The sequence below is a fragment of the Anopheles coustani genome, chromosome 3, assembly GCF_943734705.1.
Source record: "Anopheles coustani chromosome 3, idAnoCousDA_361_x.2, whole genome shotgun sequence".
NCBI classification, from domain to species: Eukaryota; Metazoa; Arthropoda; class Insecta; order Diptera; family Culicidae; genus Anopheles; species Anopheles coustani.
The window spans coordinates 78,341,912-78,359,840 of record NC_071288.1 but is presented as its reverse complement, the minus strand read 5'-3'; the positions used below and the strand labels follow the sequence as shown (position 1 = coordinate 78,359,840).

At 44.0% G+C, this 17,929-nt stretch overlaps 1 protein-coding gene across 1 annotated transcript; it reads right to left on the bottom strand.

The window, feature by feature from the left end:
* Positions 1-10,945: 10,945 nt before the first annotated feature.
* LOC131261065 (uncharacterized) lies at positions 10,946-11,780 on the bottom strand. Its single transcript, XM_058262965.1, has 2 exons — positions 11,231-11,780; positions 10,946-11,152 (listed from the first exon to the last, which is right to left on the bottom strand). The coding sequence occupies exons 1-2, from the start codon at positions 11,435-11,437 to the stop codon at positions 11,003-11,005; spliced, it is 357 nt and encodes a 118-aa protein (XP_058118948.1). The 5' UTR covers positions 11,438-11,780; the 3' UTR covers positions 10,946-11,002.
* Between the last annotated feature and the right edge of the window lie 6,149 nt (positions 11,781-17,929).

Genomic DNA, 17,929 nt, shown 5'->3' with positions numbered 1-17,929 from the left:
TGGCGGATAGAGGTAGATAGAGAGCCCTCCATTAAAGTTACAAAACCGCACAACACATTTGCACGTGATAAATTGTGGCTGGTTTTGCGACCGGCTTATCGGGCACACACCATCACCGGCAGACCGGCGAAAGACCGGCAGCGTTCGCAAGGCAAACAAGGAGGCATCGCAACGGAAACCGCCCCTTGGAAAATGGCCACCGTGGTAAAATTTCCATGATTTCTTCGCCCGCGCTCATCAATCACTCTGACGTGCTGATGGGGAACAACTTTGTTTCGCTTTTGACCGCCCGTTTCCCGGTTCCCCTTCCCGGCACCACGACCAACAACATCAACAACCGGGCGCCTCCATCGGGCGAACCGAACGTCAACGACCGGGCGTCTCCATCGGGGATGTCAAAAACTTTAATTCACTAACGCAAGTAATAAGCTCCCCTCCGGAATCGGTCCCGGAACTTGCCTGCTCGTTTGTCAGGGCGGTTGATTCTCTTGGGTAAACTTTGGCCACTTTTCTTCAGCCCTGGCTCAACATACCGTCCCGGAAAACTCACCCCGTCCCGCGAGCTCTGTCTGAACACCCTTTTACTTGCTGAAGAAAGTAGAACAAACCGCTACATGCGTTTTAGAATTTAGCTGTTATAATGGTTACTGTTAAAATTAAATATTATTGATGGGAAATGTCGAAAAAAGTATAGCAAACTACATGAATATGAATAATAATTGTAGATAATATTTCAATAACAATTTTATTAATTTGGCTCTACTTTTTGAAGCTATCAGATTCGTCAAAAAAGTACGTAAAAGATATCGTCAATTCCCAGAGGAAAGTAGACAACTCTCCAAAGTAGGTAAACCACGTAGCGGTAATGGAGTCGACAAACTTTCCCCCGGGGCAAACTTTCCCTCGGCAAAACTCGGGCGGTAACTATTTTTGCAATTGCAGTTCCCCGAGTGCGGCTCGTCGATTGAGTAAGATTGATTGTGTTGCGGGAAACGGTAGAAGTTTGGCGCGGGATCCAAGTGACACCGAATTGGTTGATTAGCTTTGCCAACTTCTACTGGGTTGGCTGCTATCATTTACACTTCCCTCTCATTCCGGCGCTTTTATGAACATGTAAAGCCAAACGGACGGAACGTTTTCCTAGCCTGTGAATTTTTCTTTACTACTTTTCTATTTTTTCCTCCTAATGCGACCAATGATAATTGGCAGAATCCAACCAGGCTGCTGGCTTCTGGAGCAAGGAGTCGAAATTGATCGATGGATCCAGGGCTGACAATTCCGTTACCAAAATGGCGCTCGCTCATTCATCTTCTGCCCGTTGGGCCGGCCGAAACGAATGGAATTATTGTGTCACCAGCAGGAGGGAAAAAAATATGAATAAGAGAATAATTTGCACAACCGCAGAATATGTTACCGGCGACATTGTCCGTTGCTGCGTCTTCTGCCACAATCAATCATTTAACAGCTAAATTGTTTGTGACGAGGATAATATGCATGGTTTTTGTTAATTTTTGGGGATTTTTTTTATAAAAACAGCGATGCACTTCCATAAGAATCCATGTTTTGCTTTTTTTCCTTTTCCTCAAAGATGGTTTACTCATATCACTCTTCCGATAATCCTTATTCCCAAACCAAAGTCCCGCACAAAGAGAGATCATCTCAAAAACTAAACCATCTCTGCTAACCATGGCTCAGTAAAGTACGGTCATTTGTGCGGAAAACCCGCCGAAGAACATTGTTTGACAAGTACATCTGTCGAAACAACATTGAAATATCGCTACCAGGGAAGTGGAAGTACCATCTCGGAGTAACTTGTGTAAGAAGGCGCACACCGGAAGTGAATACTACTGCTACGAAAAAGCGGCATCCTTTCTTTTCGCCCCAAAAGCATACACACACAAATGCTTGAGAACTTTGCAGTTAAGTCAGTTACCGAAAAGAAAACGCGATGGAACCAGCTGAAGGAGCTGGCGCTACGTCATCATCATTTCTTTCGGTAACGATATTTTTCTTGTACTCCCCGTGGAGCACTTTCCCGGCGAAAGTAAGTCGCAGTTGCTGGAGAGTGGAAAACTGAAAATTGCCTGCCATACTTTTTGAACAAGGAAAAAAAGGGAAACCCGATGGTATACCTTACTGTTTCAAGACTCCGGTACTACATTTTGCCGCGAACTTATGGCACATCTCATGGCACACTAGGACGCTGGAACAACGGTGCAAGTTGTGAACACTATAAACTTCCACTAACTAACCTGCTGGGGGAGCGAAAGAACAAAATGAACGAACGAACGAACGAACGTTGCACTTTTCCCTGCAGCTCGCACTTTATCCTTCGTGTCCTGGGCTGGGGGGGTTAGAAAGGAAGACTGAGTAAAACTTCATCATCTCTCACGGTGCCAGCCGCCATGCCGAGTCGATAGCAATCCTAAATATTTCAACTTAAGCCACCGCCGTCGTGCCGTAGCCTTCGGGATAAATTGGCTCTCGATGGGCCTCGCACAACTGGAACCGGAAACTCTGGCCAAAAGCGGCTGGGAAAGCGAAATCCTCTGGGAGTAAGCCCATAAGTTGAACCACGGAAACGGAAAACTCCCTGTGACTAAACTGCACGCCCAACGAACAAACGAACGAGTTCCCGAACCGTACGAATGTAAAGTAAATGAGATTTACTGTAGTTTACAGAACGTTCTAGATTGTGGGCTTCAGTTTCCCATTTTTTTACCGTTCGTTGTCTCTTTCCTTTCAATGCAGTGGCGGATTAATCGTCCAGGGCTTGCCTGTCGGATTCGGTAACAGCTTCATCATCATTGCTGTGATAGAGGAGTTATGGAACGTTATACAAAATATATAACAAACGACGCTTTGGACAACACAAACTTGTGCACGCGTATGAAAGTGCGAGTCTACGGATCGAGTTGTCTCTACAGCCATTTGTGTCATTTATTCACAAATTATTTTTACTAATTTCTCTTGCTCTGGTTTTCGCTGTCTGCGTTTTTCTATTTAATTAAAAGAGTTATTTTATTTACTTAATTTCATTTAAATTTTATATTAATTTCTTTATATTTTCATTTAGTCTTCATTTATATAATATGTTAATATGCTTTTTTTGAATTGTATGTCTTCATTATTTTTCATTTTTCATTTCTTCACGTATATTTTTCAAACTTTCCAAATCAAATATATTAAACATATAGATAAAAAGGAATGGTAATATTTTTTACCTAATGTTAAATTCGCCTCAACATTTTTTTTCCCGTTAACTGATAACTCTTAGAAAATCTGGCCCAAGCAGATGGTATCTGTTTTGTAATTTTCCTCCGCAAAGATGCTTTTAATACACTCTCATTAGCTTTCCTTTGATCTAGAGAACGTATTTTCTCTTGTAAATAGTAGGCTTTGTGGCTGATGAAAAACGTATTTCCACGAGATTGCCACTATCCTAGCGTTTCTTTTCATGTCCTTTTCTACTTAGTTTTGTCCCGCGTAGTAGCGAACTAATTATCCAGCAGCTTCGAGCTAATTTTACGCCCGCTTAGAAGACTGCATCCAGGCCGCGGCTTTGTGTCAGTCTTCAATCGCAACCCGCTGGTGTGTGAACGACGCTTCCTTCTTTCTAAAGCAAAACAAGGACATTTAGTAGCACGAACATGCCCTCATTGGCTCCCTCCGACGGCGTGCAGAGGAAAATTGCAATTGCACAAAAATCTTCAATCGCGGAAAAGCATCAAAACAAAAAATCCAAGGCTCATGAATATTTTTTACTCAACGCACACAAAAGCGTTCCAACCGGCCTCCCCTAGTTTTAGATCCACGAGCAACCAACCGACGGCAAAGATTAAAAAGCCGGGGTCAAAAGATTTGACTCCGAGGATGGCCAAAAAGAAAAGTAAGAAGAGCAGGAAGAACGACATATACCCAAGGGTGAGTGTCAGAGGTTGATTGTTATTTCATCTGTTCGCCAAAGGCGCTTGCTTCGGAAGCGACTGCAACTCCCCGCCGGTCTCGGGATGGAGCCTTATTGGATGGGCAAAGACAAAAGAAGTGCAAGCATGCTTTAGAGATTTCATTCGCGTCCGTTGTGTTATCACATTCCACCCTCCCGGGAAAGTGTGTTTTTGTTGTTGCTGTTTTGCTTGAGGGATTGTTGGGTTTGTCCTCACACGTTTTGCCACTGCAAATTTCACACCCTTCCACGGAACGGACAACACGCGAGAGAACATCGTCATCTTTGGTTGGACAAAACTGAACGAAACGAAAAGAATAAATGAACACATCCATGCTGTCCTCCTGCCGAGCCACGGAGAGAGTCGACGGCGATTCCCCGAGGGTAGCGAGCTGGAAATAGCGACGCCTTCGCTTAACGTTCCAGTAAATCATGGGAAAGAATTGTCCACCGGCTCGAAAAATATTGCATCCTGCAACGAGCAACCGAGTCTCTGCAGTCGGTGGAATACATTATGAGTTTTCAAAAGACTACAAACACCTTCCCGGGTTTTTCTCAAGTAGAAGAAATTGCAATTACGAAATGGAAGCAATTTTTCACAAAATTTGTCCATTTTTGACACACCGAATGGTGGTCCACCTTTGCATTTCTTTTTTCTTTACCGGCGTAAAGGCGCCCAGTTGATCCTGGTTGTTTCTTTCCCGGGTTCGGTGGTTTTCCGCTTTTGCAAAACCGCCACAAATTAAGTCGTTTTAATTTATTCATTGACTGCACCCGTCGTTCGGTTCGCCGGTGTCTTCTTCGACGCAAATGGGATTGGGGAGGCACTAATTGGTAATTTTCTTGCCGAGGGAAAGGCGGAGAGAATGGAAAAAAAATATCCCTAACCAACCACGGAACCGACTGGCAACGACCGCTTGGAATGAAAATTCATGGCCCTGCACCGAAGCACCGAAAAACGCACAAAGAACCGTAAATCTGTACACACACACACACACGCGGACCAACAAAAGTAAGGGAAACCCCCGCTAAGAAACAAGGAAAATCCTGCCAAAAGAAGGAAAAGTCTTACCGTGCACTTACAGGCCCGTAAGATGTCGATGGTCGAAGGAGGTGGCTCAGTGACAAGAAGGGAAACAAAAGGCGAGCGCGAAAATTCGTCCCAGCGAAAAGTGGAATATCGAGCAGAACGGAAAAGGCTTTGCTGCAGTTTCGCATTTTTACGATTATCCCTTTTCGGTGCGACTTAGGGCGTAATTTGAGGATTGCTGCAGAAAGACTGAAGAAGAGGAGGGCGAGTGGGGGGGAGGGGGGAGGAGGCGGAGGAGGAGGGAGCCCACAACCATCCTTGGTAGCGAGCGATGGGTTTGCAGCACGTCCATTACACACACTTCCCGTTAGAAGCTCAACCAGAGTGCAACCCAAAACTGGCCACCACATCGCCTCTCCCGCCCCCCGGGAAGGGCGGGACGAGTAAACGGTGGGGGGTCGCTGGCACGGGAGGGATAGAGATTTTCGCAAGACCAGCAACAGCATCAACAGCCAAACGGGGATCCGGGGCCGGCAGGTCCCTAGGCAAGCAAGGATGGAAAGATGTAAATTACAAAATTTGCATTTAAATAGCGGCAATAAAGCAACGATTCATGCTCGACTGCCTGCGCCGGTGGCCGGTGTCTCACCACACGCCCGGCAACTTGCTGACTTTTGCATCTCGGATTTAGTTTTAGTGGACTTGCCGAGTCGACCTCGAGCGAGGCACGGGTTTTTCGGTTCGGCTCGCGCGCCACGTTATTCGACGGGTTTTTTCTCCCATCCCCCTCGGCCTGTGGGAGGGAAAGTTTGCCGGAAAGGTTAACTTTTGCTTTGATTTTCGCCATCAGAGAAACTTCACACACCGTTTTTCCCTTTCTTTTTATTTTGTAAAACTAAAGACACATTTTTCTCCTCGAACGAAGTAACATTAAGCTTTGCTCGGTAACGAATCTCTGGTTCCGAGGAACATCCAACGGATGGGTTTGATATGGTACATTCAAAAGCAAATGTTCGTGCTTTATAGTTTTTGGTTGAATTTGCTTGTTCTTATTGGCCGTCGTTATTTTGTTCGAATACTTTTGCCCAGCGTCTAGTAAGATTTCATTTGCAAGCATTACGTATTATTACTTCGATAGACTTCGAAAATTCGTAAACTTTAAATTCGTATCTACTTCTATCAAGAGAAGCCAAATGTCAGTCACGCTCTGAAAGATCAAAATTTGAACATAATTGAACTTAAAAGTAACTTATAAACCTGTCCCGCAAATCGGCCATGATAGAACTAAGGGTTCTTTCTTTCCTTCGCCTTCGAAGAAACTTTCCTTCGCTTTTCGTCGATCATAGATAATGGAGCTCGGTTGAAGAAAATTGCAGACTTGTATCCTCAGTCGAACTTTTATTCTTTTGCTTATGCTTTAAACAAAAACTGATATACAGCTTGTCTGGAGTCCGGGTTTTGGCTGGAGGATCTGAATTAAAATCACTAATGTTTCGTTAATGTGCTATAGAAGGTAATTTTTTAAATTAAATGTATCGAATTCGTTGGCGAAATTCAGGTTCTACAAATTTTGTGTTACTTGTTCAGTTATTTCTTTCAAATTTGTTCAAATGTTTAGTTTCTCTTTAGAAATCAGCTGGGCTCAAAATATGAATATTGAGAAATATAATAGAATATGTGAATATTGAGAAACATAAGCAGTATTCCTGCTTCTACTACTTGGTACGTTCATTCTCATTGTCAGTTTACTCAATGAGCAAAGCAGCTATCTTTTGATAGGTATACAACTATCGGCAAGTAAAATCAACAAAGTTATACATAAAGATCAACATTTTGTTGACGAAACAAGTTTTTCGCTGCCCGATGAAACAGAAGCTCGCATTGCATCTACAAACCATTTAACTGGAAAGGTTTCTCTTGTCCGTCGTAATGGAAAAAAATGTTGGATAAATTACCGAACCCTCCCACCGTCCCATCCCGGGAGCTTCGCAGAAGAAAAATTGAACATGTTCACTTTCCAAACAACTCCCATAAAAATCCATCGACAGGCATGGAAATTATCCATGTCCAGTAAGAGGAAACTTTTTCTCTGAGGGAAAAACATTTACAGCTGGTCAGCTTCGGTTCAACTGGCCGTGTTGGACATCCCAGGTTTTGTTTTTCTTCCAGGGGTTGAGACGAAAAGTAAACCTGTAGCGAAACAAAGCAGGCTAAGAACAAAGAAAATCACCAATAAAAAGGCCCAAAGTTAGAATATTTTCCTGTGGTCTGGAAGGATTTATACGTCAACCTCAGTGTTACCACCGTCCGCCACGAAATTCCCTCCCGCTTCGAAATGGGAAAATATGGAACGAGCAACGGACGAGGACAACAATCTGTCCATCGGTGTGGGAACAATCCGACGCAACATTCGAACAGGTTTTGGGACAATTCTGTCGTCCGCTGGGTGATGTTAAAAAAGCTTACCGTTTGGGCCGAAGTATACGCATTAGTTGTTCACGGTTTTCCTTCGATTTTCACCCCCCTTCTACAGGCAATGCCCAAATAAAACAAAAACTCGCACAAAAAGAAGAATAAATAAAACTACATTCTTGATACGAGGCGGCCATTTGGCTTGTTGTTGTTCCTCGCAGTAACGTTTAACATTTGCCTTTTTATGGTACTTTTTGCAAATGTTCTTTTTATGTGTTTCGTTGAAGCAACGCAGCAAGAAAGAAGAAACATGTGGCCAGAAGAATCCGGTGGGAAACATTGAACATTTTCCACTCGCTCACGTAACCACCGTGCTGGACACTTGCGACTTGTGTGTTTGAATACTGCTGGACACACATGCGATAACACACACACACACACGCAGGGAAGGTGAATGAAAAACATCCACATCCGGGGGTAAACATGCAAACATTGGCAAATCCAACTTTCACACTCCGATGGCCCCGAGGAGCGCCCCTATCCACTCGATGAAGCGATCACATCGTGTCCATCCGGGAAATCGTTAGCCCGAAGTTGGAGTTTGAACCCCGGAGGGATTGCACCAACCGGGAAACTTTTAGCCCGAGCTGTGGTGGTGCAGCACCGGGTTCTGTTTTGAATAAATAAATGAACGATGAAATCGTATCGACGGAAAAAGGGGTTTCCCGGAGGATCCCACTGCTCCGGAGAAGTGGCTTGATCCCGCAGGACAGCTTCGAAGGTTGGTTTAAACTTTTCCTATTTTTTTCCACCATCCCCCCCCATAAACACCGGCAACCAGGCTGGGAGTAACGCGCGTTATTGGCGAGCAGTGTTTGAGCGAAGCGTTTGCTTCTGGTCAACCGACCGATTACTGCCCGATAAGGAAATCATTTTCCTCCGGTCCCGCTTTCTGATGGTTTTCTCGTTTACCTCGTATTTTGTTACTTTGTCCGCTTGCTGAATTTTCCTCTTGCCTAAAGGGATTCCGCAATCTGTTTCATCTGAATGCTTAAACTTTCCTCATTGGCGATGCGAATTTTTGTCCCCCCTTTCCAATTCCCTGGTCGATTAATTTCCTTCCAGTAAAGGAACGGGCATTCTAGCACAGAAAAGCAACTGGCGACAATGCGGGTGTTGTTGTTCGAAATAAACACTTGTAGAAAGTACTGAATCTCGCAATTCATTTTCCCAATATGGGAATACACCTCAACACGTTCATGTTGTTGGCCTTTTAACATGTGTCTATTTTTATTTCTTTCCGTACCATTACTAATTTCAACTCTTCTTCGACTAAGATTTGTGTAATATTTATTCTCATCAATTATGGCCGATTATGGCATTTCCGGCAGGCCTGTGGATTATTCCATTAGAAGCATGCTCCATTCCAGCTGGACACATCGATTGCTTTTCGTCACGGTTATTATGCTAATGAGTATCAGAGAGACTTGCGTTCGGTACTAAATGGTGGGTCCGATCATCTATGGGTTGAGTTCTAACAGTATTGTGTACTTTACGTTACGGTTACTTCAGTTAATGACATGTCGATTTTGTTGTGCTTGCCAATTATTTAAATGTTTTCTTTCTTCAAATCTTGTTTAATAGTTTGTTCGGTAAATTTGGTGAGCCATTGGGCTCATAAACGCCCGTTTTGGTTTTCTTAAGGTACAAAATGTATACGTACGTACATCCAAACGTTAATTTTTTGTTTTGTATCATTTCCATCAAAAAGGTTCATAGTGCAAATAAATAGTTTTTCTTCATTTTTTTTTTGACTCCCCTCTCTCTTCCAAATGCAAATAGAGTGTGGCTTGTGCGATAAACTTTCCTCAGAAGACACAGCTACAGACACCGAAGCATCGGAAGACCTACACGGAAGCGGGAACTAACAATTCACTAAGCGGGTCAAACAGCCTATCGAGACGTGTTGTCTAAGTGTATCTAAACCTTTTCCTCCGAACGATTCAACAAGCGTTGGAAGGGACCATATACCAATTTCTACACGTTTATTTCCCGGTTTGTACGGTTTTTGTGTTTTTTCCATTCTCTTAAGCTATCCCAAAACGAGGAGAACAAAACTTAACATACAAACGACTAGAAATACAATTCCATCAGTTTTACATCAGCACTTGGTGCCCTGCACTACAGTGTTACACTACAGTCTTGTACTCTACGAGTTGCGAAATTGTGTTATCGTGTCCTTGCTAAAGGACACTAATGGATAGAGCGGATCGGGAAGTACTAAGAGTAATATTGTGTTATTCGTCAGTTGAGTATCGTTTCGATAACGGTTCACTACTTCAGTATATAATTTGTTTCCCGTGCGCTGCTGGCTTACCCTCTTTCTGTTAACGTGCGATTCTTAATATAGGTCGCATTCTTTTTCCCTGCACGGTCCTAGTTTATATCACCATTCTTGATTGAGTAAGTTATGAACAGCGGATGAGCAATGTTTGTTGGTTGTTGTTTCATAAGAGTTAAAAAAGGACGATTAATAGTTTCCATTTGCGTTGAGCTGATACGTCTAAATATTGCCATTAACTTTCGCGTTCACCTCTCGCCTAACAACTAACAACAGGTCGCAAGGAGATTGCGGTTGCAGTCATCTCCATCCTGAACAGCACTCTTCCACTTCCCAGACATAAATTCTACCTCTACCATGTTAACGATGAGTAAAATTGTTACAGTTTTTGCTCTCACTACTCGCTTATTGTTTAATACTACCTCGTTCTGTCTAAACATCATTGGCCAAGCTATGGGTTTGAACACTAACAATTAGTCTCTACATCGAGGACTTCTCAAATACAAAAAAAAAATCCATTAGCTAGGAAAACTTAGTTCTCATAAAATACAAATATCGCAGGTTAAAACAAACGAAAATAATGTAAAAGTACCTTTCTTGTACTCGGTCGTAAATAGGCTTAATACTTAATCGGTGGTTTTTGGCATTCGTTATTGATCTATCGATTTCAGTAGGTGTTACAGGTTGCCATACGGATTCGATTCGATATTCGGGTGGTTCCAGAGGGTAAGGTTCGTGGTTCCGGAATTCTTCTCTCTTTTCTTTTCGATTTCACCGGTGGGCGGATGCAGTCTTTGGAGGGAGTAGTTTGTGAGAAGAGCAGGATAGCGGACACGTGCCTTTGATTTGCATTTTATGTTATTTTTAACTTCTGCTGTGGTTTTGCCACCATAAATTCGTCCTTAGAAATTTCCGCTCGTTTTCCGGTTGAATGGCAAAGGGTGATTTCATTTGGAAATATAAAAATATCGGTGTGTTCCAAATGTGGCTGTTTCTGGTACTGCTCACTGCTTTATCATTTTTTTAGAGGGTATTCCTCTAGAAAATATTGTAGGCACTTTCGAGCAAATGATGTTCTCATTGCAACCCCCTAGATCGTGTGAATTTTTTCATCTTTGTTTCATAGAAAATGTTTCATCCGTCCTCATCTCCCAGGGATGCTTGCATCGATCGCGTAAGGGAAAGATAAAGCTTTTGAAGTTGGAATAATGGGTGGAGATGGTGCTTGTGGCATGGTAAATGAAAGTAAACGGATGTATAACGGACGCCGACTTTACATCACCAAACAGTCGTCACACTCGCCCTGACCATCGTCCGCGCAGTCACAGAACCCACAGTCACCACCCGGACCGGACTCTTCGAACGCACAGCAAGTGCAGCACTCTTCTTCGACTGGTTCGATTGTCACATCCGGTGTGGATAGCTATGGAAACATAAATCCATCGTTAACATATGTATATTTAGCAACGCAGTAACCGTTGACTTTTTTTCAGTGTCTTACCGGCTCGTTGCTTATAACGCCTTCCACATGTGCCGTTGCACTGGATGAAGCGCCCGGGAAGAGCATTTCCGGCGGAAACAGATACGTATCGTAGTAGTAATGGCTGTGGGTGATCTTGATGTGCTGCTTCAGCTTCTCCTGGGACTCGATGGGCATATCACAGAGTGGACACTTGAAGCTCATCATTACGCTATCGGATCCATCCATCTCGTTCACAAACAATTTCCGCTTTGGGCCACTTGGCGGAAAATTAAAACCTACCGAGGACTTCGTGTTGTGTGAGGTAAAATGTGTGCCAGTTGTTGGGCCCGCCCAAAACTTTGTTCCATTCACCACATGTTAGCACACCACGATGAGGATCCGCAGTTTTCCATACTGAAATCCGACATAAGATTTGGTACCGCACCACGGGAAACCTGTGCACGAACTTCTCAACGCAGAAGTGTTGTTTGTCGCTTGTCGGGGACACCGTGTACGGTCGTTTGCTAAAGGACGTCCATGGAAGGATAAATATGTTTCAAAAGTAAACGCTGAAGATGCGTTTAGCGATTTTATCCTCCAGGTAGGTTTTGTACACTGACAGCAAATGTCCTTTTGCAATAGAGTTCCTTTGCGGAGTTCAATGTCTTGTGCTAGTTCAGTCAGAGCAATCCGGATTAAATCTTCAAATTATTAGGTTTGCAGTTCAATGTTTATTTAAAAAAAAGAACCAATATTATAAAGTAATGTGAAGTAATTTCAAGTGAGATTTCCGGTCAATTGATCTGCGAATTAGACTTCAAAGGTAACAAAACGGGAGGGATTCGGAGTATTAAAAAACTTTAGGATTGTCCCCATCACTAGCTGACTCTAGTATAGTAAGCACAAGCTTCGGGCACCAAAGTGTTGAACCAAACCAAATGCCGCTGCCACACAGACCGCGTTCCGCAGCGCGTTGTCAAATTTGACAACGCAGAAACTACTCGATTTGCTTGATCCTAGCGCGTTTTGCGTAGCCGCGAAGCCTCTCGCTCTATCTCAAAGATGTCCCGTTCTACCGAAAGCTCTGATTTGTCTTTTCAAAACAATTCAAATATTCAACGTTAACTATAACGGACAACTAAACGAGTGTTCTAATATTCTCGTTTCAATGATAGGGAAACTGTATTAGGTCGTTATAAATTTACACTTATATATGCGACGTTATATTTTCCATTCTATGAAGACATTCTACAACGTTTACTGATAATGGTTTTATTATATTGGTAAGACGTGAACGAAAGGAAGGGATGGAGACGTTGTAGTCAAACAAGTGGCTAGAGCTATTGAAGGAATACATGGCGCAGACAAAATGGATCATTCTGGGAGAAATGTGTACGGCTGGTGGGAATAAGGAAAGGTGACCTTTCCAGAAGGATATAGGAAGGGACATAGAGAGGAATATGGGACAGGAGTTCCGGGGCGTCAGTGGAGTGCAGGAGAAGTTGGGCGATGAAAGTAGCTTGAGTGTTCCGGTGGCGAGTCTGAATTGAGGATAGACCCAACAATTGACACCGCGACTCGTAAGGCGGGAGGGAGGAGGCATTGCTGCCGAGAAGACGCCTCACCGCCAGACGCGTGAAGCATCTCTGCACCCCTTCTAACCGTCCCACGGCAATGACACCTGTTAGGGTCCATACCCCGGAAGCATACTCGAGCATCCGTCTGACCCAACAACAGTAAAGCGCCAGCAAGCAGCGCGGGTCCCGCACCTCCGACGCTAGGCGAGATATAAGCCTGCCCGCAGAAGGACAAGGTGACATCCAGCCACACCCCAAGGCCCTTGATAGCCGACACCCACTACAAAGCTACCCTACCAATATAGTAGTCGTGGGTCACCCCAGCGGATCGACTGAAGGATATAACACAACAATTAAATGTGCAAAACGGTTGAGGGATTCTTGAAGGAGTATGAAGTCGGAAGGAGAGGATATGGGAAGGAATAATTTTACTTCGTCAGCATACAGCAAGTGCCCGTTATTAGGCACCACACCAAACACCCTCGCTGATCTCCATCAGGTTGCAAGTGTGGATGTCACAGGGGGTATGAGCAAGGCCCGTAGGGCCAGGGGCCACCGACTCAGCCTGGCCAACGAAAACGCTTGGACAGTGCATGGTGAAAAGTTCACAGAAGCCTTGAGGAGAGAAAGCGGTCTCTGCGGTGAAAGACATGGAATGGGAAAGGCGAGAGGAACCGGCACCCAGCGCGGATGTTAAAGTACCCCCAAACAAGAAAACACATCGAGGGAGTTAAATAGTTTCTAGAAGTATTCCTTCCATCCTTTTCACCATTGTCAACACGGGAAAGTAAAATCAAATTAAGAAACATTTATTATTCACATGGAATTTTGGAATAATATGTTAAAATGTGAAACGATTAGATTCGGATTAGCAGAGCAATCACGTTACACGTCCTGTTCGTTTGAGGGTTGAAGCAAAAGAGAAAGACTTTTATTCTCGGGTTGATGTCCCTGCTGACATTTGCTGTTCGTCCGTTTACATGTTCGGTTTGACTTCTTACGCGTTGCCTAATATTCAACACTCCTCCTCAACGCGTAATTATTACTCAATTAGCTCCTCCTAAATCTATACAGCCAAACCTATCATTTCTACGAGTTTCTGCATTTTCAATCTCGCCAAAGGTTTTGTAAGGAGGTCAGCTATCATTTCTTCCGAAGGACAGTATGCACATTTCATATCACCTTTCTTGATTAGATCTTTCGTAAAGTGATATCTCGTAGCAATGTGCTTGGTCCTATTGCTCAACTTTTCTCCATCTAATAGTTTAAGACAGCTCTGATTATCTTCGTAGACTATAACTTCTTGTTCGTCGTTAAGTTCCTTTAGAAGTAATCTAAGCCATGTTGCCTCTTGCATTGCTTCCGATAATGCTATGAACTCTGCTTCTGTGGTTGAAAGTGACACACAACTCTGTTTCCTACATGCCCAACTAACTGTGCCACCATTCACTTGAAATACGTAACCACTGTTCGATTTCCTATCCTTTTTGTTTTCTGCCCAATCAGAATCGCAGTATCCGATCACTCCGTTTCTTGTACCTATCTTGCTTAGCCGCAAACGAAACTCGCTTGTTCCCTTCAAGTATCGTACCACCCTTTTCACTTCATTCCAATCTCTTTGTGTGGGTCTTACCGTTTTCTGGCTTAAGATCGAAACGGCTGCTGCGATGTCTGGTCGCGTATTAATCGCTATATACAGTAGCTTACCGATCATTTTCTGATAGTCGTAATTACTTGGAAGTGCATCACCTTCTTCTTCAGTCTTAACGTATTCGGGGTCGAGAGGAATGTAGGAGATCTTCGCATCGACTAGGCCACTAGCTTTGATCACGTCGCTTATGTACTTCCTCTGGCTCAGGAAATAATCTCCTCGTTTGTCCTTTTCTATTTCGATTCCTAAAAAGAAACAAACGTCCCCGATAACATTAACTTCAAAGGAACTCTGTAGTCCCGTAAGTAAAGATGAAATCATTCCGGGATCTTCACCAGCCACTATCAAATCATCTACATAGACGAGCACGTAACACCATTTTCCTAGTTGTTGCTTTCGATATAAACAGGTGTCTGCCAAACAACTGGTAAAACCTTGGCGTTTCAACTCCTCGTGCAGTTTCAAATTCCATGATCGTGCCGCCTGTTTCAGTCCATAAAGACCCTTATTCAGTTTACAGACTTTTCCATCAGCATTCACACCACACGGAAGTCGCATGTAAATCTCCTCATCTAGCTCAGCATACAAGAATGCGGTTTTGATGTCATATTGCTTTATCATCATTTTCCTTTTAGCTGCTACTGACATCAAAGTACGAAAGGTTGTTTGCCTGACTACTGGAGCAAATACTTCGTCGTAATCCTTTCCATACTGCTGGCTAAACCCTTGTGCGACTAAACGGGCTTTGTATCGACACAATTTCCCATCTGCATCGGTTTTACGTTTATAAACCCATTTGCACCCAATTGCTTTACGTCCTGGAGGCAAATCCACTAACGTCCATGTCTCATTAGCATCTATTGATTCCAGCTCTTCTGCCATAGCTTGCTTCCACTTATCAGCATCCAAGGAATCCATTGCCTCTGCAAAGCTCTTCGGTTCGTCGCTGGACAATTCTCGTTGACATGCAGCAATCCCATCTGGTTCGTCTTCCGGACTAGCATAATCAACATCACTGCTATCGTCCGACGATGCAAAACCTGTTGGTTTCGTTCTGGAAATCACATAGTCCTTATACTTTTCCGGTACTTTATGCTGACGTGTACTTCGTCTCACTGCCGGAGACACTTGCTCACTCGCAGTAGTTGATGGAGTATTCATGCCGGCCTGCGATGATGTATCGTTCACTCCAACTGTGCTATTCGTTGCGCGCACCGATTCGTCTTCACACAACTGGTCGCTTCCCTGTGCTTCACTAAAATCTAGCAATACTTTACTAGCACCTTTGGGAATCTCCTCATTATTTTCACCACCTTCATTGATGAAAATAACGTCACGACCTTTCAATAGGCACCCCGCAGCTGGATCATAAAGTCGATACCCTTTCGTGTCTTCTTCGAATCCAGTAAGTACACATTCTCTGGATTTCGGGTCCCACTTCCGTCTTTTTATCTTTGGTATCTGAACCATTGCTTTCGTACCAAACACCCGAATATGCGCTAAATCGGGTTTCCGACCACTCCACACCTCCTCCGGAGTCAAATCATGGCCATTCGTAGGAGATCTATTTATTAAGTATACGGCAGTCTGCACAGCCTCCGCCCAGAACGGTTTTGGTAGTTTCGCTTCGTATAACAAGCATCGTGCTCGCTCCACAATGGTACGGTTAGCACGCTCTGCCATCCCGTTCTGCTCTGGCGTGTAATCATTAGTCGTCTGATGCCGTATGCCATGCTTCTCTAAGTACACTTGAAATATTCCGTTGATGTACTCCTTTCCATTGTCGGTTCGTAGAACCTTTATTTGTCGTCCACACTGTCGTTCTGCCTTTGCGTGAAAATGCTTGAAGCACTTTAATACTTCATCTGCTGACTTGCTTTTCAGAAAATAAACAGACACTCGTCGTGACATATCATCGATAAAACTTAAATAATACCGATTACCTCCCAACGATGGCACTTCCATCGGACCAGAGATATCCGAGTGTATTACTTCTAGCAATCCATCAGCTCTCGTTCCACTACTACTAAACGGCAGGCGCGTTTGTTTTCCCATGGGACAAATTCGACAGTCACTGATTGCACCTTTATCGCTCATCATCACACCACTAACCACACCGTTAGCCAGCTTCCGCAAGCTGTTTGCGTTTATGTGCCCCAAACGCTTGTGCCAGATCTCCATCGAGACACTTGATGAGCAGGCCATTACCTTGTCATTTCGTCTACGCGTGTTCCTCTCCACCATTTTGAAAAGATCGTTCACCATTTCTCCAGTCGCAATAACGTTGCCATCGTTGTTGATTATCCGGCAACCTTCGTTATTAAACACGACTATATTCCCCTTCTTTACTATCTGGGCCACCGATAGTAAATTCATCGAAAGATCAGGAATATACTGAACGTTGTGAACTGGTAGAGCACCCCCTAGATCGCTCTCCGCTGGGTAGATTCGTGCAACACCACATGCTTTTATCTGCATTGCATTTTTGTTTGCTGCCACGATCGTTCCACTTTTATACTTTACAGCATCCAAGAGCTCCAGGTTCCTCGTCATATGCATTGTGGCTCCCGAGTCCACATACCAATCGCTCTCCGCTCCCTCACCGACACTTAGTAACACTGCACCCAACGCATTCCCCTTTGCACTCGCTGAATTTTCAATGCAATGCCTGGCGATGTGACCAAATTTATTGCATTTCCAGCACTTGGGGCCTTTCCGATCGTTTCTTTTGCCCTGGTTCGTTTTGCGTGCCGTATGTGTATCACCGCGTGCGACACATATCCTCTCGCTACGGGATGACTCTTCTTCTTCTTGCAGTAAAATTGTTTTTACCGAGTCGCCCGTTATGATCGTACCTGAATTTTTCAACGCCATCACCATCGGCTGGTAGCGTTCAGGTAGTCCGGCAAGAAGCAGCGCACCAACAAAACGATCTGCAATTTCGAACCCGATCGCGCTCAATTGGTGGCAGGTAGATATCATTCTATTCGCATACGCTTCCATGGATCCGCAGCTCTCCAAGTCGGTTCGAATTAGCTTGTACAGCAACCCGACTTCTCGAGTCAAGCCCGTCTCTTCGAACGCTTCACAAAGCTTTTGCCACGCTTTCTGTGCAGTATGAGTCTCCTTCACATGGTAATAATTATGCGGTTCCAATAATAGAATAATTTTTCCACGTGCTTTTCGATCTTTCACTGGATCCACTGCCTCCAATGTTCCATCGGCTTTAACCGTTGGTTGAACAGCGTCCCAAAGGTCCTCGACTTCTAATAAAGTTTGTACGGCGAATTTCCACGTTGACCAATTCTCGCGTCCAATTAATCTTTCGATTCCGAGAGTTTTATTTAATTCCGCCATTATGGGATTCTGGGCCCATAACCTGTTAAAATGTGAAACGATTAGATTCGGATTAGCAGAGCAATCACGTTACACGTCCTGTTCGTTTGAGGGTTGAAGCAAAAGAGAAAGACTTTTATTCTCGGGTTGATGTCCCTGCTGACATTTGCTGTT

Excerpts from the sequence above, each read along its gene's own strand:
- LOC131261065 (XM_058262965.1), bottom strand. The coding sequence starts at position 11,437 with ATGGATGGATCCGATAGCGTAATGATGAGCTTCAAGTGTCCACTCTGT. Across the intron at positions 11,153-11,230 it reads GCGTTATAAGCAACGAGCCG|CTATCCACACCGGATGTGAC; the intron begins GTAAGACACTGA and ends ATGTTTCCATAG.